This window comes from Uranotaenia lowii, chromosome 2 (genome assembly GCF_029784155.1).
Source record: "Uranotaenia lowii strain MFRU-FL chromosome 2, ASM2978415v1, whole genome shotgun sequence".
NCBI lineage: Eukaryota > Metazoa > Arthropoda > Insecta > Diptera > Culicidae > Uranotaenia > Uranotaenia lowii.
Window position 1 is genome coordinate 210,092,616 of NC_073692.1, and position 23,780 is coordinate 210,116,395.

General features: G+C 35.1%; 1 protein-coding gene across 1 annotated transcript in view; it reads right to left on the reverse strand.

The window, feature by feature from the left end:
* Positions 1 to 23,780, reverse strand: part of LOC129742288 (nephrin-like) — a 587,776-nt gene that overhangs the window by 26,172 nt on the left and 537,824 nt on the right. The window contains exons 9-11 of the mRNA XM_055734170.1: positions 12,840 to 12,970; positions 4,217 to 4,376; positions 3,771 to 4,064 (exon numbers count right to left, since the gene is read on the reverse strand). Of these exons, the coding sequence (XP_055590145.1) occupies positions 3,771 to 4,064; positions 4,217 to 4,376; positions 12,840 to 12,970 (585 nt within the window). The remainder of the gene's footprint in view (positions 1 to 3,770; positions 4,065 to 4,216; positions 4,377 to 12,839; positions 12,971 to 23,780) is intronic.

Below are 23,780 nucleotides of genomic sequence, written 5' to 3' on the forward strand. Positions count from 1 at the left end.
AGCGACTGCACGCTTCAGATAATGAAGTTATGGCCTTTTTACCCTCAATTCCCTTACATTTTTCAATTATTTCAGAAAAAAAAATATGTTCGGACTTGAAAACTTTGAAACACATGCGGCTTATCTTGTGTAACTTTTTTTTAGAGAAATCCAACGAAGCCTATTTGATCCACCGCACGGATTGTAAGCAGGAGTTATGGCTGTTTTACCTTCAATTTCCCACCATTTTTGAAATAGTTCTGAAAAAGTAAGTTCAGACTTTAAAACTTTGAACAAAAATATACCTATCTTGTGTGGTTTTTTCCAAAGAATCCAACGAAGCCTATTTGAGCTACAGCACGCATTGGAAACAGGAGTTATGAATGTTTTACCCTAAATTTCCCTACATTTTTGAAAAAAATTAGAAAATGCATGTTTGGACTTGAAAATTTTGAACCAAATGAAACTTATCTTATGCAATTTTTTCCGAGGAATCCAATGGAGGCTATTTGAGCCACCGAACGCTTCGAAAATTGATTTATAGCTGTTTTTACCCTCAATTTTCCTACATTTTTCAATTATTTCTGAAAAAAAAATGTTTGGACTTAATTTTTTTTTCAACCAAATGGTACGTATCTAGTGAGAATTTTTCCGAGGAACCAACGAAGACTATTCGAACCACCGCATGCATTGAAAACTAGAGTTATGGTTGTTTTACCCTCAATTTCCCAACATATTTTAATTAATTCAGAAAATTGAGGGTAAAACAGCCATAACTCCAATGCGTGTGGTGGATCAAATAGGCTTCGTTGGGTTCCTAGGAAAAAATCACACAAGATACGCCTCATTTGGTTAAAAATTTTGAAGTCCGAACATGCGTTTTTTCTGATCTAATAGAAACATGTAGGGGAATTGAGGGTAAAAACAGCCATAACTCCATTTTTCAAAACGTGCGGCTCAAACAGCCTTCATTTGATTTCTCGAAAAAAAAAATCACATAAGATAAGCCCCATTTGATTCAAAATTTTCAAGTCCAAACATGCTTTTATCTGAAATAATTAAAAAATGTAGGAGAATCGAGGGTAAAAATAGCCATAACTCCATTTTATAAAACGTGCTTAGGCTCAAATAGCCTTAATTAGATTTCTCAGAAAAAAATGCATAAGATATGTATTAGTTGGTTCAAAATTTTCAAGTCCGAACATGCCTTTTCTGACCTTTTTGAAAAATGCAAGGGGACTGAGGATAAAACAGTCATAACTCCTGTTCCCAACGCCTGCGGTGACTCAAACAGATTCGTTGCATTCCTCGGAAAAAAAATCACACAAGATTCATCCCATTTGGTTCAAAAAATTCAAGTCCGAACATGCTTTTTCTGAAATTTTTGAAAAATGTTGGGAAATTGGGGGTAATACAGCCATAAATCCTGTTTTGATTCCGTGCGGTGAATCAAATAGGCTTCGTTGGATTTCTCTAAAAAAATTACACAAGATAAGCCGCATTTGGTTAAAAATTTTCAAGTCCGAACATGCTTTTTTCTGAAATAATTGAAAAATGTATGGGAATTGAGTGTAAAATAGCCATAACTTCATCATCTGAAGCATGCGGTCTTTCAAACAGCCTCCATTCAATTCCTTGGAAAAAATCACACAAGATAGGTATGTCTCATTTGGTTGAAAATTTTCAAGTCCGGACATGCATTTATCTTAAATAATTGAAAAAAAAAAAACAGGGAAATTGAGGATAAAAAAAGGCCATAACTCCATTTTCGGAACGTGCGGTAGCTCAAATAGCTTCCATTCGATTCCTCAGAAAAAATTACACAAGATAGGTCTATTTTTGTTCTATGTTTTCAAGTCTTAAAAGGTTTTTTTCCGGATTGTTTACAAAATATAGGGGAATTAGAGGTTAAAATGCGCTATTACTCCGTTTGTAAGCTCGTGCGGCGTTTGAAACCAGTGTTCCGAAAATCACTCATTTCCAATTTCTAATCAGCCAGGCGGATACTGAGTGAGTTACATTCAGAATGGATCAGTTGGTATCTCACTCATCTACGATATGCGATGTTTGCAAACCCGATGATTCTGAATGATGGGACTCGGTTGGCATTGCTGAGTAGAGCGCTGATCGAGATTGCATACCAGTCGGACGAAGCAGTTGCGAGAGGCGCTATCCCATTATACAATCAGAATGTATCCAACAGGAAACGCATCCTGAGTGTTTATTTTGATTGATTTTCGGAACATTGTTTGAAACTATGTCCAATCGCTTCTCTGGAAATTTTCACTGAAGGAAAGTACTTTTTCATAGATTTGTTTTGTGTAGGAGTGAAGATATTGAATTTCTTCGCGGTTTTTATACTTTTTCCCCATTGTGCAGTGTTTGAAAAATATTTGGGTCGCAAATCTTGATATTTTTTTCGCATTGTAAAATTCCAAAGCGGGCTACAGCTGTCAAAATTCTAAACACTTTTTCTAACACCGTTGTACCAAAGCATTAAACTTGTCTTAAGATCATGACTACAACAAATGTAAAAATGTGAATTTAAAAAACTTTACTTTAAAATAAATCAATCGTAATAATTGATTCAGTCAAGTGACTTATTTTGAAATGTATAGTGGATATTTGATGTAATTTGACTCATTTTGGCATCATTGGATTCTTAAATTACAAAACGACCCAGATTGGTTTTACATATTTTCAAAGGGTGGCTAACTATTTTTTTTATTTTTATCAATTCGCATTAACTCTCTTACACCTAAGTTTAACTTGGATAGGATTTTTTTTGCAGCGATGCTTAGAATAAATCCATAAAAAATGCTTCTGAATGAAATTCTACCCGCTCATTTTCAACATCGTTTCATTTCAATTTATTGCTCTTGCCAAATAAACAATGTTTAAAATTTACATCATCAAAGAGTTGAACTGATCATAATTTATCTGAACACTTAATAAACTGTAATAATATAACTTGAATGTAATGATTAAAAAGCTAATAAAGACAAAAAAAATCGTTTTATTTCTTCTAACTATTTCTTCAGCTATATTTTCCACAATCTTGAAATAATCTTAGTTATTAGTAAAATAACATAATTTTCTCCAATAAGGATACTAAAGTAGAACCGAAATTAATTTGCCTTTCTGATGATGTGTAGTTTCATTGCGAAATCCAATGCAAGTTGCATTTAGGTGTTGAAAAAACTAAGAAATTGCAGATTGGCAAAATGTTCAAAAAACAGTTAGTGTTTTGAAAATTTTTCAAATTCTTTGATTCATTTTTTAAGAACCTAAAGATGCCAAAGAGTGTCAAGTCACGTGAATTTTCCAATTCACTTGTCAAAATTTTCTACTGAGACTTCAACAATTTTGACAATTGAGTGATTCGAAACTTATGGTTTTTGCACCACTTTTTCTACATGAAGCCATAGTAAAAACTAAATAAAAAATAATAACTTTAGGTATGTGTAACATGTAGCTTTTAACTTCAGCTTACTTAGACTTAGACTTTGAATCAATTAAAAATGACTGATTGTAGCCGAATATTGTCTGAGAACTAAACTGAGCTACGTTACGAGATTTCCGGAATTATACATACATACATATACTATTTACAAATTGGTTGAGAAACAAGAAAAATGTCCCAATTCTAGTTAGGAGTGTCAAAATTACTCTTCTAGAACTCCAACAGGTCAAACACCCTGGGCCGGATGACGGTTAAAAATGATAGCGTTTTTTTGGAATTTGGACCACTGTGCGGTGAGACGCGATGCGGCCTGGGGCCGCAAACTTACCGGCCAGGACGACCTGGTAGAAGCAGGGCCACTGCTGCTGGCCCACCTCGTTCTGTCCCCAGCAGGTCAGGGTACCGTAGTCCTGATCCGAAACCGGCGTGTAGCTCAGGATGCTCATTGACCCGTTTTTCGCGAACCGTTCTTTGCCGATTTCGAGGGTTTCGCCTGAGTTGTTGAATTTCCAGTTGAACTGCCGCGGGGGCGGATCGGCATGGACCTCGCAGGGAATGTGCAGCGATTCGCTGCGAAATGCCCCGACGATGATTATTTTGTCGGTGGCGCACATGGGTGCATCTGCGAGAAATGGAATACAAGTGAAATTTGGTTAATTAAAGCCCGTTCTTAATAACTGAAATCGTAGGGGAAAAAAGAAAATTCAAAAATGAAGGAAGTTGATGAAATACACTAAATTTTCCTTCTATCCCTTTAACCGGAGCGATACTTACACTTGATTCGCAGCACCAGATGATTGCTAACCGTTTCGCCCTCGGCGTTAATTGCGCTACACGAGTAATTTCCGGACGAGTTACGGTTTACCTTCTGCAGCACCAGGCTCTGGTTGGACCGGATGACTCTTGCGGACGCATTGTGGGTGATTAGCACACCCTTTGGAGCCATTGAACGATACAAGAACAGAAGTAGCCATCAGCTGGTTGACTAGAAAATCGATCTTAAAGCATTATTTTGATCATCTTTAAGTGCAATTGTATAAACGCGCTTTGACAATAGTCAATACAATAGACAATAGGTTATCCTGATACCTATGTACATTGAAATAACTTATCGGAAGACTCTTGTTAGCCTTTGAATACCTACAAGTATCTACCTTCATACATGTACATTGTGCATACCACAGCACTTTTTGATTTATTTTTATTTATTTTTATTATGTTTTCTAGTTAACATCTAATGATTACAAAATGTTTATGACGTTGATCCTTACATATTAAACTTTCGTTTTTAAATTTTTGATCGTCTTAAAAAAATCGAGTAATTCTTAGATAAGGGGATTTTTTTTTATTATCTGACGAGTTTGCGCCGGGGATTTTCAGATTTTCCCCAAAATTGAAAATTTGGTTCATTTTTGCGATTTAACACATGTATTTTTTCAGATTTCTAACATTTTTATTTTTTGAGTTAGCTTCGGTTAGATTTTTTTGTAAATAAAAAATAACCATTTTTCAAAGCTTCATAACTCTGTTGTTTCTCAACGGAAATTATAAAATAGCACATCAAAATGCATTGGAATTTTATCAGCTTTCCAAATAGAATAGTTGAAAAAAATTAAATAATGACCTTCAACATGAAAAGTTGTAAATAAACTTTAAATGGCGTCTAAAAGTACCGTCTGCACCACCGAATATTTTGCAAAAAATACCATTGTGTAGCTCGGTTTATGATGCAACTTTCATCTGAAGACATCAAAGTGGGCCATTAACACCTTGAAGAGTTATGGAAGAAATAATGACAATAAATCTCTTTTTTTGCATCGAAAACAAACAATGGTGGAACAACTGCACTCACATATGGAGATAGCAAGCACTTCTAACAACATGGAAACAAAAGAACTTATCAAAGCTGGTAAAAAACACTATTTTTTCGTCATTTTCAGACTGCCCCTACTCGCATAACAGTCCCATATGAATTTTCATCATTTTAGGTTAACATAAGGCTTCAACATAAAAGACTAAAAAAAGAGGTTTTGTTCTAGAAATTTCGAAATAAATTATCAATTCGTGGCTGTCCTATATGAAATATACCTGAATAACAGTCCCATATGTGAAATACCACGGATTTGGTTACTTTCCAATGTTTCTTTCGGCGAAATAGTGTCTGGTTTATTGCTATGAATCATTTAACCATTTTTTAACTCACTTTATGTCGAATGATGCATACTAGTTTTCGAAGGCAGGTCTGACTTTCTTAGGAATGACTTCCTGAGCGAAAAACTATCGAAAAAAATCGTAAAAAGATTCAACTTACAATGTGGAATTCATGATATTTTTTGCAAAAGCATGTTTCTTTTTCTGACAATTGCATTTAGAAGTTCAAAAATGATCAAATTTAAGTCTTAGAAAGTAGTTTGGTGAGAAAAATATATTTTGTATGGGACTGTTATGCTAGTAGATTCGAAAAAGGTTTCAAATATGGTCGATTAACAGTCCCATAATGAATTAAAATGGTGCTCTCGACCTTACCAATAACCCAATTTCGAGAATTTCAGGCCTAACGATTTATTATGACAACCTAGAAACGATTTTCGTTTATGCTGAAAGTGGTGGTCACAATTTAAAAATATATTCCAAAACAGAAAAAGCTGATTGTCTCGCTTGCTTATTTTTGTATATGGGACTGTTATGAAAGAAGGGGCGGTAGATTGTTGCAGCTTAACTGACTTCATGTTATATCCAAAAATCTATTAACGTATTCGTTTATACCCAGTTTTGCACCAGGTCACAACAAGTTATGCACATTTTACTGTCATTTTAAGAAGTTTATGCGCTAAGTTTTGCATCCGTAATTCCCCAGATTTGATTTAAAATGGACGGTGGAGCACTGAAGATTCGTGTGTGAGCGATCGAGGTAGCAAAACACTGACGACGAATTAAGTTCGTTCTAGTATGGTAAACCTCAAAACTGGGCGAATGTAGAAAACGAATACGGTAAAAGTATCATATTTTCATCATTTTACAGCCTGGGCTGGCCATACTGAGCTCTTTGATTATTTCTACAACATTTGTGCCACTTTCTCATACTTTTTTGATCAATGGGAAAGGATTTTGGTGTCCCGTGCTTAGCTCCCGATATAAAAACTATGTAAAGCACGTCTATATTTCATTTTTTAATCACATTTTGTGATCCCAAACACAGGGACTAAACCTTCTACTATTGGCATTGATTATGCTTCACAATGATCTTTGATCGAAAAATTAATAAGTTACATAGTATATGACCAGGTTGTAGAAGCAACATTCCCATTATTAGTTATATCACTTAACAATACGATACTCAGAATTTTGGTTAAAATTTAAAGTCAGTTTTGCTGCAAACACTCTACAAAGCACGAAAAAGTAGTGTTTTTACCTGCTTTGGTAAGTTCTTTTGTTTCCATGTTGTTAGAAGTGCTTGCTATCTCCATATGTGAGTGCAGTTGTTCCACCATTGTTTGTTTTTGATGCAAAAAAAGAGATTTATTGTCATTATTTCTTTCATAACTCTTCAAGGTGCTAATGGCCCACTTTGGTTTCTTCAGATGAAAGTTGCATCATAAATCGAGCTACACAATGGTATTTTTTGCAAAATATTCGGTGGTGCAGACGGTACTTTTAGACGCCATTTAAAGTTTATTTACAACTTTTCATGTTGAAGGACATTATTTAATTTTTTCAACTATTCTATTTGAAAAGCTAATAAAATTCCAATGCATTTTGATGTGCTATTTTATAATTTCCGTTGAGAAACAACAGAGTTATGAAGCTTTGAAAAATGGTTATTTTTTATTTACACAAAAATCTAACCGAAGCTAACTCAAAAAATTAAAATGTTAGAAATCTGAAAAAATACATGTGTTTTTAAGTCGCAAAAATGAACCAAATTTTCAATTTTGAGGAAAATCTGAAGACCCCCGGCGCAAATTGTCAGATAATAAAAAAAAATCCCCATAAGTAACACACGACGTATTACAGGACACGACACTTAACGTTCTTACTAACGTAAAAAAGGAACTAAAATTACCTTTTTGTCGAACGGTTTCGGGCTCGATGTTGCCCATCTACAGGACGATGTCCGGACATCGTCCTGTAGATGGGCAACATCGAGACCGAAACCGGTCGACAAAAAGGTAATTTTAGTTCCTTTTTTCCGTTAGTAAGATCGTTAAGAGTCGTGTCCTGTAATACGTCGTTTCCTGTAATACGTCGTGTCCTGTAATACGTCGTGTGTTATTTGTGTAGTTAAAAGTTCTTACGTTGGCACTTAGTGGGTTGTGTAATACTTAGATGACCGAATTTTAACATTTTTGATTACATAAAAACATAACCTAGTTTGACCGATTATCTTGTTGATATAACCTTCACCAAATGATGAAATAAAGATTGGACAAAAGCTGTAATAAAATAGCATACAATGTAGGGTTAGTTGACCTACTTTATACCCTTAAAGCGGTGGTTTATATAAAACCATGTTTTTCTCATACATGTACGGGTGTTTTGTGGTTTTTAGGAAACCCAATCGTAGTTAATGGTCTAATCTAAGTTTCAATGAGAATTTTCATCCTTGGTTTTGCCGTTTTTGATAGATTTTCATAGATGTGGATGATCGAAATTTCTTACTTTGAACCTACTGTTCCTGTTTTGGTACTAACCTTGTACCCTTTATTGGACCTAAATCTTAAATGCCAGTTCAAAGATAGATTTCTCAAACAAATACATCAAAAATCTAATCAAACATTTAAATACTAGGTACTAGGTAGTCTTCTTCTTCTTACTTCTACTTGATCTGCATATCGCAGTTTGGGTTGAAAGGGCTAGTGGCTAAGACTATATGCCCAGACGTGTTTAAGTGAATCTCTGAATTGAGATTCGTAAAATCACGATACTAATGATTTTCTATTATTATAGGTAGTTAGAATAGTTCATATTTATCACAGCAATGGTAGTTTTCCTTTAAAATAAGCCTTGGGCTGTTAAATGATGTGATTTATTTTTAATCTCTCTGATTTATCGAAATGCTTCCCATTAATTGAAATGCATGTTTTACGACGAAAGAGAAAGTAAATTTTTTTTAAATGTTGAAAATTTTATTAGAACTACTTTATATGGCGAATAGCGGTATGTAAGGATAAAAGTAGAATAAGAGGTCATTATTTGCATTGAAGTGTCTTGAATCTATGCGAACGAAATGAGTTATTTCCGATTTTCGGCATTTCAGGAGTAAAGAAGGTAGGTCCAAAGTAGGAGCACTCACCGTATATTGCACAAAATCGTAAAATTGATTTATTTAAAGGTCACCGCACACCTAAGGTGAATATGAAAATGAAATTTTTTTTTTTGTCAATAGCTCAAAAACAACACATATTGGCTATGTAACATAGTGGAATCGATGGAGAATAGTTAAAAGCTGAATTTTGAATCAGTCTCTTTGTGTAAAACTTCTTTTAAATGTCTATTTAACTATTAAAAATTTCGAATACCTGTTTTTATCTATGAAATTTTTGCTCAAATAATACGTGAATACAAAAATTTAAAATATTATTTTACAAAGTTTTTATTATTAATTATAAAGTTCTTTTACATAAATTGTTTTTCGTGTTAAATAAAAACGTTTGAAGATGCATTAATGGTGATTTAGATTTGAAATACGAATCTTTTAGTAACCAACATACTCTCATCGATGTTTGAAATCTTGATATTTGCAGAAATTCTGCCGTACGTATCCGGGATGTGTCTTATTTTAAACCTGACAAAATGCGGGCATTCTATTTCCATATTTCCAAACCAAAATCCGGATAATATCCGGGCAAATTTTACAAAAACCCAGGAACTGTTCAACAAAAATCAAGAATAATTTTTTTTCAATCAGCTTTTTTCATTAATCAACGGCTCCAAAAAATCGTTTATGTTTATTTTAAATTATTTAGGTTAATAAATTAAATTTTTGGGAGGAACAGTTTTAAAAAATAAAAATGTAATTTGAATTTTTCGTTTGATTTTGAATAAATTCAGGCAGATCACGACTCTCAAATTTGAGCTTGTGATATAGCTCAGTTGGCAAGTCTGTTGTCTCCTGAACCGATGTCCGCGAGTTCGAGCCCAAGAGCAATAATCGAAACAAAAAAAAAAGGACTCTCAAAGAAATTTGGAAAACCGGGCCGGACCTAACCTTTCTTATTTTTTTTTAATTAAAAAAAAAGTCCGGTTTAAACCGGGTTATCTGGTAAGTCTTATTTTGTATATTTGAATTCAGTTGAATGAGTTGAATCTATTTAAAATTGAATTACTATCAATAAGTGAGAAAATTTCGAAAAACTTTAGTTATATTCTGAGTCTGGGATTCGATTTTTTGACATCAGTTCTGAATCGAAATTGTTACTCTCGAATTTATTCTGTCATCAAAATTTTATTCAGAATTTCAAATTTTCAGTGTAGAGTACCTCCCTTGCTTTTGATGGATCCTCAGGGGGGGGGGGGGGGGTGGTGGTTTAACCTTCAAAAACCTTCCGTTCCTACGGCCATGTTTATAAGGGAGTACAATAACATAGACCGAGTCGGATTTGATGTTTCGAATCAATGCATCTTTCTTGAGTGTCACTTTCACGTGGGGAATAACTTACAAAATGCACGAGTTTCTTGCGCTTATGGGACGAGTAAACTTCTCAATCAGAACGTCAAAAATCTTATGCTGAATTTATCAAGTCTATCTTAGTACAACTCTTCACTAAAATTTAGGAACTCCGACCTTCTCCCCATCAATTTCTACGTTCAAGATCCCCACTCTACATGAGGAAAATTGGATTGATAAAATACTATTTATTACCCAATGCCAAAAGCTCAAAACGAAAAACTAAACAATACATAATTCTAACTAAAACATAAGGAGATAACATAATTAGAACTTTTATTGTTGATTTCCCTGAGCTTTGACCATCTCCAGCAACATTAAAACAAATGGTCAAGAGTTTTGTTTTTCAGAAAATCTATTTAGATTTAAGATCTTTTTTGCAAGTTTAAATGAAAATAGTGAACTTTGGCTAAGCCGAACTTATAGATTTACTAAAATGTGGCTTTCCAAAGTTTCCAATTTTGAACCTACTGTCACTGCTTTAGTATTAGACCAGTACCAATTATCGAATCCAGATGAAAATATCGATAAAAAGTTCGATTTTTCAAAAAACCTCAAACCATCGATTGAGTATTCAATTTACAATAAAATATGGTAATCTAAAAGTTTTACAGCTTTTTAACGATTTAAATCAACACTAAAACCCGTTATGAATATTTCGAACATTTTTATCCCCAGTCAGTAATGGCATCAGCATAATAATGTGAACTCATTTCTGTTTATTTGTAGCAACGTGCTTGAAGTTGGCAAAAAATATTAAAAATGCCCTTACGAAAATTCGCTCTTCAACTGATTGGTTAGTTGTGAAACAAATGATTTTGTGATGTTGGGTCTGGGAATGTATCGTCATGGTGAAAATTGTCCTATTTTTTCACCCAATACAAATTTTCCGTATTTTTCGATGATTTTCCTTTATTTCAGGAGAAATTGATCATTATTCATATTTATCTCAGAGATATTGACTTCCCTTTCAATTTTGGTTTAGATAACTGAACAACGTAATTTTTTCGAATTCTTTCTTATTTCTAAAAATGCCTCTCACTAATTTAACTGTCTGTTTTACCATTGAAGAGGAAGACATTTTCGAAAACGTTGAAATTTTGATAGAGTTACTATTAATGGAAAAAGCGGAATGATATCATGTAGGAAAATCGTAATTTCGTGGATTGCATTAAGAGTAGTTAATCTAAAGGGTGATACGGTCAAAATTTGGTCAATATCAACTTGACGTATTTCTTTCAATTTTGCATTTAAAAAACCTGAACACCCATCATTTTGAAGGTGTGTGTGTAGAATGTTGCTCCTATTTTGATTTTGGAATTCACTCTTCAGTTGTCAAAATGCCGTCCAAGGAAAGCGCAGCAGCGTATTTCGCCATGGAGTGGTACGCTACCAACAACGTGCAGGTGGTTCCCAAGGACAAGAACCCTCCCAGCACGCCAATTGAGAAATACTGGGCTATTGTCAAGCGGAACCTAAAGAAGACAAAAAAAATGCAAAGGTCGAGCAACAGTTCAAGGCAAACTGGCTTTCTGCGGCGAAGAAGGTGGACAAGGTGGCTGTACAAAATCTGATGGCAGGGGTTAAGCGTAAGGCCTGGCAATTCGGAATTGGAAAAGCGGAAGCCTAACTGAACATTTTTCCTGAATTTTATACTAATTAAACTGGGAAAAGAAATTTAATTTGATTTTTTAAATAAACGATTTCACCGATTAACACGCGTTTCCAAATTTTGGCATTTTAGGACTAAAGTAGGCCCTAGGTCCAAAGTAAGGTAACTCACACTAGTTTCTTAAATAAACGAGTGGCTTGTAAACTCATGGAGCGATATATGAATTTTCCCCATAAACTTGCTTTTTATTCTATTTATAAGAACAATATCTCATTTAACGAGCGCGACAACACCGGCCGTACTTGAAATTTGCGTCCACTCGCAGTTCAAAATGATTCACGAGTGATTAGTCAGATACTTGAGTTATCTTTGCAGTCTATACTGAAATTAGTAGAATAAAATAAAAAAACTAAGTTTGGTACATAACTCAATGAGTTCCAAAATTGGATCAAATTTTATATAGCAAATCATTTTGAAAATTTGTCATTATGTAAGTAAATCATGCACTATTTTTATTATTACAAAAATCGATTCGTTCAATTTAATTCCGCTTAGAAACATTGCACACAAAGTTAGCATAAACATTTCAGGGCATCGTGAGCGATAAAATAGCTTATCCCTGCTGTTAGCTCGTGTTCGGTGAAATCGATCGGACACATGTGCTTGAGCTGCAGCAATTTAACACCCTCGTTCCCCCGGAAGACAGGCTGCATAGTTTCAACTCGCTTGCCCCTCAGGGATGACGCAACATGCTTACGGCCAATGATAGAGTTTCATCAATATGAAGGAGCATAAAACGAAAGAAAATGTGCGCGTGATGCAGTTTTCGCTTTGGCTTGGGACCGAGTGACGATGATATTCCTGGGAATATTCAGAACCGGACACACCAGTCCCGAAATGGACGACAATTCTGGTGGTTCGGGTTCTTCCTCCTTCAGCGCATTGCATTGTGACAACCGAAGCTATTTTTTTGGGCAAGAACTTCCAGCCGACACCGAACGTGTTCCGGTTGTAGGCTACAGAGAGTAGTAGGTATCAAGTAGATATAGTATAGTATTCTATCCAGCAGCCACCACTAGAGAAAACTGACGGGAGCTCCACTCGTAAATAACACTTACGTCGTGTAGCCAGTGTAATTTCCTCCACGGAGGGTTCGCTTGGACGTGACACTCGAAGTACACATCGTCTCCGTCCTTGATGTCGTCCGCCGAGAGTGTCGAACCGAGGTGCAGCGAAACGATCGGAGGATCTGTGGGAAGAGAAAAGAAGGAGAAAGTAAGTGAGAGAAAGTTGTAGGGGTTGTAGGCAAGGGTGAAATATAAAAAAAACTATGTGATTGTGGGGAGCCATTTGGAGCAGTGAGCGTGGCGGTTGGGGAGGCAAATATTTGGGCAGAATGCTGTATGATGTGCTAGCTACTTCAAGCTAGCTGATGCTGATGTCGTCCATGGGGACATTTCTCGAGGAAAATGGATAGAGTTGTGCCTTTCCGAATACATACTTGGGGCTATTGTGTGTACCGTACATGTCCGTCCATGTCTGTCCACATATCAGAGGAGAAAGCTCTCGACTTTTGACACGAAGATAAATCATGGAAGCTAATCTCGTAAATGCCAATGGGTGACAGTAATGATCTGACATGGCAATATATGTATACTGGGGAAGTTAGTATTTGGAGCATATTAGCCATAGCAAGTTTATACGTTCTGTTTCGTTTAGTGAAAAATTAAGGGGTTGTCAAAACACTTTTCATGCGTTTGGTATGGACACTTTTTCGTGGTTCTTTAAACTGTTTTTTCTACTCTATCGCAGGGGCCTGATTGAAGGTATAACATATTCACCCCTTTTTTAAATCTTAGTATTGAAATATGCAACGAATTTCCATGAATTCCCGGATCAGAGCATTTCTCACAAACGGACCGATGCAACCACGGTAAATAAAAAGTTCAGTATTTCGGTTTGGTATTTCGATAGCAACTTACTATCTACGATTGCTTTGATTCAGTAAAATTTCAGTTTCTCTGGATAAAAATTTCGTATAATTTCATCGAGAACCTAGGCTAGAAACCGATAATTTTTATACGGCCAAGCTGATATTATATAAAAGTCTATGTCCTTTATAATTTTACAAAATGAAACAAAAGTTAGGGTTGCAAAATTATGAAAATATTTCATCCCTGAAAAAAACTTGATTGAATCTGTTTCAAGAGCTTGCATTCTCTCTTTAGATGTTGATTAGGGCTTGTTCCGCTTTTTTAGAAAATGTCCCGCCTTCCCGCTTTTTCTGAGAAAACTTGTGTGGTAGACTCAACCCTCTCCGAATCTATCACTTGAAAATAGTTGGTCAGTCCTTGATGAAAACGTTTCTTATAAAATCTCTCCTAGAACATTTTCACCTCCTGTCTTTTTTTTAATCTTTTTTATCCATCTTTGATTTTCAAAACTAGAAATGTGCATCCTTAAATAACATGACATTCATCAATAAGGTTGTAAAATTTGAACACTTTTATAAAGGTTCACTGACTTACACTGGAAAAACCTAAATTTAGCCTAAATTAAAATTCTTTGGTTTAAAAACAAAAATCATTCAAATATATTGTTTATATTCTGTTTTTTTTTCTCAGAATTAGCAGGATTATTCTTAAGTTTATATAAGACAAGTTCAAAAAACTCGTTAACTTCTAAGCATTTAAAGTAGCCAGAATATTTTCCAAACATATCCGAACCGAGTGAACTCGGAAAATTTTATTTATAAACCTGGCAAAATCCGGGCATTCCATTTCAAAATTTTCAACCCAAAATCTGGACAATTTCTGGGAAAATTGGGTAAAAACCACGGAATTATTCAATAAAAATTTAAAAAACTTGAAAATATATTTTTCTTATTAAAACACATCAGCAGATTTTAAATCGTATTTTAGGCTTCCAAATAAAAACGTTCATCATTACTAAGATAAAACTTGCTCTAAAAAATCGTTTATTGACGCATAACAAAAATTATAATAACCCAAATTAAATTTGTCTGTTAAGTGTTCTTTGAGCACGTTCTAGCGATATCAATATTTTTCGATTGAAGAAATCATTATTTAAGTTTGCTTCCTAATGGTGATGGCTTCTGATGTTTCTTTGGGATCCTAGCAGAATCCCTTGGATGTAAAACTTAACAAAAAAGTCAAATTCCGGATAAAATAGAACATAAATTTCGAGCCACAACAAACTATTTTTATTCAAACAATGGACGAGTTAAATTAAAATTAATTTGATGGATAATTAAAAACGCCTGTTAAAAAATTTGAAACTTTCTTCAAGTTTCGGACTTTTAATTACTTTGAACTATAACATTTTCGACTTGAGTGTACGCAGTACACAAAGATGGAAGTTTTCTTGAAAATTCAATTTTATAAAACGATTTCATTAATCCATATTTTATAATTTTCTACATATGAACTATTTTAGCTGAAGGAACATGTACATTTGTATAAGTATAGTCATAAAAAATAATCCTAAATTATAATCAAGTTTGCTAGAACCAGATGTGAACTGTAAAATTTGAATATGTCACCTTTATTTTCAAAAAAAAAAATGTTTTATTTTTATCGTTGATTAAAATTTTTATTTTGCTAGATTTTGTCTATTTAATTAGGTATAGATTTTTTTTAACAATTCGAACTTCGCTAAGTACGGTCATAAATGCCTTTGGTTCATCCTGTAAAGCTTTCATTAACCTTAGACAGAAATATTATAATCAAATTCTTACAAGTCTTAATAATACGTTCTTAACCCTCCAAAGACGTTCGGGTCAATATGACCCGAAGCGCACATTTCAAACATCTTTATCATCATTCCAATATACTGATGAACTGGTAGTTTTGACAGACCAAGTATGTTCTATGAAAATAATGATCAAATTAACGCCAAAAAAACTAAAATTTGAGTTTTTAAGATCGGTTCATTGAGAAATGAAATACAGCTAAGCAAAGCAAAAACTGGATGTCGTTTTTTTTAAGTAAGACTTTTTTCTACCGGAAGATCTGTCATAGCAGTAAAAACTTTCATTGGACCCCAACATATTTATACATTGTCGGATAGATGGATTCTTGACAATTTCAAACATCAATGAAATAATGAAATACAGAAAAGTTGTCAGAAGTTATGAGAATTTTAAAAATAAAATTGATTTTTCGGACTTTTAACTTTCTGAACCAGTTTCTGAAATCCTGGTAATACATATCGACTTTATTTTGAAATGTTGAGTAATAAGAACAAATTACCTACACAATGAAAATAATATCATCAAAATCGGTTAACATTTACAGCCAGGAGAACGAAATCAAATTACAACGCATATTTCCCCGAAACGGATATTTAGCGAACGGCTTTGGAAGGTTAAGAAAGATATTTTAAAATGAAAAGTTTCATTCACAATCAACGTTCACGTTTCATACTGAGATTCAAAAAGGAAAAACCTCACTCTATAAATTCTCAATCTAATGAGATTTCGCAGCCTTGCTTAAAACAGAAATAAAATAAACAAATTCTTATCATTAACCTGATTAAACTTAGTTTTTAACAGTATGTTCTCTAAAAATGTTTTAAAAATGTATAACTGCCTTTATCATTCATCAGGTGTAACTGGCAGTGTTTAAAAAAGTTGTGGTATGTTCAGCTTTTTCTGAACTGGAAAACTGGTTTCATTGTTTCATTGTTCAAGAGTTTGCACAAATATTATTCCATGGCATCTCTCCTCAAAAAAGTAGTTTTTCTGTTTGTGACTCTCAGGCTGAGAAGGCGTTGACATTCAAGACAAGAACCGTTTGTGATGCTTACGATGAGATTACCTAACATCACACTGAGATTCAAATAGGGAAAATCTCACTCAAAAAAAATCTCAATCTTATGAGATTTCGCAACCTTGATTCGAAGGCTGTCTTAAAAATAATTCAATGCCCTAATAAAACGAGCTAATTCTACCAGCTTGTTGAGGATTTAAAATTTCCATTAAGATGACCTAAATTTTACAAAGTCAAAGTTACTGTTTTCAATTTTGCGGTTCAAGTTTGACTCTAGCAAATATGGCGTCTCTTTTTTGTTTCTCAGGGCTTCATTATACAAATGTAGCATACCATCAAATATAATAATAATCAATATACCTCACTCCCAAAAAAAATGGGAGACATGACATGCACGCCTCCATGTGATCAAAGTTCTTACTAAACGTAGAAATATAAACGAAAATAACCAAAGTTGCCTGAAACAAAAATATTTCACAACATAGAAAACACAATTTATCACAGTAACCGTACTTTTGAAAAAGAAAGTAAATACGACGCTAGGCGAATCAAAACAAGGGATAGTTCCGAAGAAAGAAAATAGTTTGCAAGAATGGGGAGACGATGTGCAGTTCTAGACTGCCCCAATGTAAAAACCGCATTCACACCAGTTTCTTTTTACAACATATTTGCCTGAAAAGGTAAGATGGTTATAACGTTTTACCACCTTTGTGGCATTCGCGACTTTATCAACGTTACAGTTGGCGGATCGGTATTGAAAAACTTATCCGGTACAACTGTGTTCGATGTTTACTCTTGGGCTCGAACTCGCGGACATCTGCTCAGGAGACAACAGACTTGCCAACTGAGCTATATCACAAGCCCAACAAAATATTATGTTTTTTTTTATAGAGTTTCCGAAAAGTGGAGAGATTTTTGTCAGAACCCGTCACTGACAAAATACAGTCAGATTTGTTCTGCTCGTTTCCGGGACACAGATTTTGTAAATGAAGACAACAAGTCGCAGTGGTGAACATTTTGTATTTTATTTTAGTTTAAATTTTTAAATGCAGTCTTATATTGTTACTTTGATTTATCGGCCTAGCGGTGAAAAGTGATGTCCTTTTTAGTAGGGACATCTAAAGATTGTGAAATTTTTTTTTTATTTTTTTTTTTATATATAGATGGATAGAAGGTTAGAAGAAATGAAAGATGGTGAAAATGAGCGGGTAGAATTTTTCTAGAAGCATTACCATCACATACCAAATTTTTGTTCCTCACGAGCCTACTACTATGAAGTGGTAGATACAGATAGAGTTGCATCTACCACCACACATTAGTAGGCTTAGCGTGGTCCGCCCCACAAGCGAGAACTTGTAGTGCGGACGAACAAAAAGATGGTATGTGATCGCTCAGATAAGCTCCCTTTAACTCAGAAACGCATCTATCGATGTTTAAGTCTTCTCAGTTTGTTATCTTCGCATTCGTTACATGCGGGGTTTGCATGCGAAACGGTACGGTCGATAGTCTGATAGTGACCAACCACCGATGCTATGATGTCGTGTTTTTTTATTTCTTTTTGGCCAAAGTTATTTAATTTTATGAAGAGATTAACCACCGTAATTTTAGTTTGAGGAACAAAAATTTGGTATGTGATGGTAATGCTTCTAGAAAAATTCTACCCGCTCATTTTCACCATCTTTCATTTCTTCTAACCTTCTATCCATCTATTTATAAAAAAAATAAAAAAAAAAATTTCACAATCTTTAGATGTCCCTACTAAAAAGGACATCACTTTTCACCGCTAGGCCGATAAATCAAAGTAACAAACTAAAATTACGGTGGTTAATCTCTTCATAAAATTAAACAGTCTTATATCTTCATGCAATTCCATCCTTACTGCCCCCACCCGTTTTGGAAAATACGCAGACGGATCATGTGGATGAATGTTGTTCAACAGAAAGCATGAATTTTTTAAATGATGCGTTGGATGTTGGCCGAGAAGAGGTGATAAGTGATGAAGTGGTAGACGATTTGTTGACAATGCATGAAAAGCGAAAAAAACATCAAAAGTTTCCTCGAAGCGCATGAAGTTGAACATTGGTTAATTTTTTTTCAACACAATTCACAATAAATGTTTTCCTAATTTTATGATCTTATATTCTCATGTGTTATTTCTTATTTATTTCATATTCGAAATATTTCAAACTATTCGTAATTAAATAATCATAACATCAATAAAATCCACTCAAAACTTCTTAGGGGTACATAACGAAAAACCAAATTTACAGATTTCGTTTCTCTTCGGATCTCCTATGCAACCTTTTCAAATGATTTATTTCCGTACAATTATTCTGAAACTGATATGTTTTGAGATGTCAATAAATTTTCTATCGGTTTTATTAAACAGGTTTGTTTCCTTTTCAAACGATTAGTAAAAAAGATATCGAAAATTATCTCTCTGGAACCACGATTATAAATGTTAGCAATTTTATTCCAATTTCTTCAGATTTATATGACGTAGTTCTTGTTAAGCTGCTTAACGCATGCAGTTGTTCGATTATTAGAATGCAAATGGAAACAACTTTTTCTTCCAGCTTCATTTACTCTCTGGAGCAACGTTTTTCTCTCCTTATCGTTTGAATCTATCTTGAAGCATGAACTTCCACAAGGCTTATGCTAGCAATCAAACGACACAAACAACTTAGCCCAACCGCATAAACAAAAAGCGAAAGGCATTTCATCTCCTCTCGATGTGTGTAATCCACCACGATGTTCACGTTAAAACTTTAGCTCATGGAGTAGCATTATGACAGACTACCTTTCGCCTGCTGGCCCAGTTCTCGTAATTCTTCATTTGCAAAATTCCGTTGACAACAAGCGTCCTACAAATAGCTTGCATCTCACTTTTCTAAGTTAGAAAGCAACTGGAGGCGATCGATGTTCAGCCATCGTTGGTAATTTTACTGCGTTCGAAGTCTAAGCAAAGATTTCTATTTCTCTCGAATTTTATTCGGCATTGCAGTCTGAGTAATCGGTAATCTGAAATGCAAATATTGATAATGAAAATCTCCTTGAAATGAAAGGTTTTGTATTTACCGGCATTCCATTGAATTTAAGACGACACTTCTTCTTCTTCTTTTTACTTGAACAGCTTCAGCCCTTCAGCTCAGCCGTTCGGGGGCAAGGGTAAGACGACACAAATTTTGTTGACAACATAGATTTACTAATGAAAAAATAAACAAATAAAGAAATTCTCGAAGAAACATGCCAACTTGACTCTTTCAGTAAGAACTTTCTCCATGGGGTAGTGCTGATATACATGTCCTTGCTAGGGTATATGAAGCATGCTGAGAGTTACCAATGTTGATTATAATATGTTTGATACTATTATAAAGATTTTAGGAGGAATTTAAGAAAATTACTAGGTATGTAATACGAAAAATAATAAATAAACAAAGAACTTGAAAATAAATAATCAAATATGTAGTAGGGTTAAGAGGGATACTTATGAACACGGGGTAATTCCTAACATACGCCGTGAGCGCTGTGATAGTCATGGCAGGGTCCAAAAACTATTAAAATAAACTTGTCAGCCTTACTGTATAAATTTTGTCATTGAAGCTGTTAACAAAATTCATGTCACTGAGAAACGAAAATCATTTATAGGTGTGCGGTTTTAAATTGACTACCTGGTTGATGTAAATGGAGATAAAATGTTTTTTTGGTGTAAGATAATATTTTTTGATCAAAAATAATTTCACCCATGCACAAAGCAGTGTTTATTAAAGTAACTAAGAAAGAAAGCAGTGTTTATTTTTACCCCTTCATTCTCAAGATACGAGGTAGTTATGAACATTGTCTTCTAAGCATTGGTTGATGACTAAAGTTTTCTGTTTACAGTCAAAATTACAAAAAACTATTCAAATCTTGAAAATGATCATGTATGTTGGATTGAACATCCCTAGTTAAAATTATAATCCTCTATCAAATAAGAACCCGACCGACAGTGTTCTTTAGTTGTTGATCGGGATCGGTCCTACAGTAGCGTTAGGTGGAATAAAGTGAATTCCCTACAAATCGCGTTCGTTGTCATTTCTATCCGAAAAGTGGTATTCGGAGTGGTTGTCTGCGGGTTTCTCGTGTGCTCCAGATCCGGATCCCGGAATTTGGGGGCTCAACCGGGATGCACATACCGCATGACCCAGAATAGACTGGTCCCGAGTGAAAGTTTAATAAGGAATTAAACTGCATAAAGCGGTGATAATATTACGTGAATTTTATCACCAAAGTGTAAACCTGTGTGGCTGGCAGGCTGTGTAGCCGAAAGTCGTTAAAAACCCTGTGTGGAGTTTTGATTTAACACAATAGAATTTTATTGTGTGCCACAACTGAAGTGATCAAAACTAGACTGAAAATCGCTTGTGCCGTGTGGCAAGTTTCGAACAAAAGCTTACAGAATGTACCCCTCCGGGTTTGACCCCCGTACTCCACCTCGCATCAGATCAGCAGCAATGTGGACTCTAAATGGATACGAGTTTGCCCGCCTCATCGATCAACTGAATGTCTCAAACGTGTCCCTCGCGAATGTGTCTCATCAACTCAACGAGATTCGTAGTGAGATGCATGAGTTACGCGCCGAAAATAGCCGCTTGCACAGTGTGATTGATGAGCTACGAGCATGCCCTTCGCGCAGTACGCCTCGCCACGAATCATACGCCAACAGTTTTGGTCGAGATTCTATTGGAAGCTCTCCGAATAATACGTCGCGTGTGAAACCGCAAAGCTGACGGTGTCGGAAATCGAATCAGCTTTTAACGAATTCTCGGGCTCAGACTGCTCCTCAGTGCAAAAGTGGATCCGTGATTTCGATGAAATGGCCGAAGCCATAAGACTTTCCGAGTTGCGCAAGTATGTTGTCGCGAAGAAGAAGTTAATAGGATTGGCTAGATCCTCAGTGAACACCGTAAGCCACATCACTTGTTGGAATGCGCTAAAAGAGTTTTGGACACGGGAGTTCGATTGTGTGGAGAACAGTACCGTGGTGCATGATAAGTTACGTGGACGCAAAAAATCGGCTTCAGAATCTTTTCTCGAGTATTATATTTTGATGCGTGAAATGGGAGCTAAGGCTAATCTAGAGCCAGAAGCAATTATTGCTCATACCGTAAATGAAATTATTGATTACGGCTCCGACAAAACCATTTTGTATGGTGCCAAATCAACTGAAGAATTCAAAGAAAAATTGAGAGTGTACCAGCACATCAAAAATGCGAGAGGCTTCGACGAAGTGAGGGTGGTTGACAGCAAAAACCAACCGAAAAACCAAGGAATATTGAAAGAAGGTAGTGCCGAGAGCCATATTGGATTTTTTTCGTGATGTCACTGTTGCCAAGCTGTCGAAGGTTTATACTGGTAGAACCCAAAATTTCAAAGTTAAACACATTAAAGAACTAAATTAAAATCCAATTTGATTCGGATTATGTTGTAAGGTTACTAGTTGATTGTGCTATGAGGTTTTTTTTTTGTGTTTAATAGACTGCAGTGTGTATTATTTTTGAATTTGTTATTGAATGCACAGTCATGCTCTATGTGAAACGAGCAAAAATAATAATTTTCCCCTTTCAAAAGGTCTGATTGGTAGTTTATGGCAGTGCACCTCATCGTCATGATTTGAATCTAACATGGTGAATTTCTAATTAAGAACAATTAACCCCAATAAAACCATTGCAACTTTGGTTTACTAAATTCAAATAAAATATTGTGGTTGGATTCGAAAAATACTATTTTTGGTTAGTTTATTTTATCAACAATTCAAACCTAACTGATTTCAACATTTATAAGCAAAACTTAGAACTAATTATCAAGTTTTGTCAATTTGAGTTAGGATACCTCAGCAACTTCAATCGTCTGAATTAAAGCAAAACAACTATTACATTCAACTTTTTTAGTATCAGTCTTGAAGAACGATAATATTTCTAGAATTGTGTGCCTCCAAAGTTGAAAAAATCTTCAAATTTTTGTAATTGCTATTAAAAAAGTAAAAATTTCCATATAAATTCACAGATTATTGGCAACAGTGACGTCACAGGCGGTACTAATACTAAAGCAAGGCTGTCTCGGCACTACCTCCTTTAAATAGTCCTTGCCGAAAAACCACAACATCAGTGATGGATCGAGCAAACAACGTGGAACTGCGCAGCCAAAGTTTTGCTTCAGATGCCAAGATACAGGGCACTTTATCAAAGATTGCCCGGCAGAGAAAAATAGTGTGATGATGTGTAGTGTTAGTTCGGTTATCGAAAACGAAACATATTTAGCTGTTCAAGTGAACAATGTGCCAACAAAAGCTTTTTTTGACTGTGGCGCTGCTGTGTCTCTAGTTCGTTTGGATTCTTGTGAAGAACTAGGTTCACAGTTAAACGTCAATGATAAACAAAATCTAAAAACTATCAGTGGTTCTGTGATGACCTTGGGCACTACGATGCTGCAGGTTGTAATCGACGGTGTGAAGGTGGTATTAAAGTTCGGTGTTATCTCAAACACAAATATGGATATGCGGCTTCTGATTGGGCGAAATTTGTTGCTGCATGGCGACGTTAAGGTTTCGGTCGTTGGAACACGATTTTTGGCGAAGAGAAAGCATTTACAGCAACTGGGGTAACTTTCATAGCTTGAAAAACAAGTCGTGCAGTTCAATGGCAGCGTTGTGCATTCCTACAAAAAAGATGGGCCCAAGAGTGTCCTCGAAGTACTTGCACTGGTTCGTGGTAGACGACGCCGGCGAAGAAGAAAAAGGAGAGCTCAGGTTAGGTACGATGAAGAAAACACCTGGATCGATATTGTTAGCAATGGTAAGACAATTCAGCAGAAAACGATGTCAACCGGGCCGGTTAAAGGTCAGGACGGCCGAATGTTGGATTGAACATCCCTAGTTAAAATTATAATCCTCTATCAAATAAGAACCCGACCGACAGTGTTCTTTAGTTGTTGATCGGGATCGGTTCTACAGTAGCGTTAGGTTAAGGTTGCCAGAATTTTTTCCACTCCCATCCGGGCCTAGCAATTCCGGGCATTTTTTCAAAAAAACCTGGCAAAATCCGGGCATGGATTTCAATTTTTCAAATCCAAAAACCGGGCAAAAACCGGGAAAAATTTAGGTGTAATTATACATAAAAGCAAAGAAAAAATGCAAAAAAAATTGAAATTAATATTTTATTAATATAATTGCAGACTTCCAAAATATTTTTGGAACACTTGAATATTATGAGGTTTATAAAAGTAAATCAG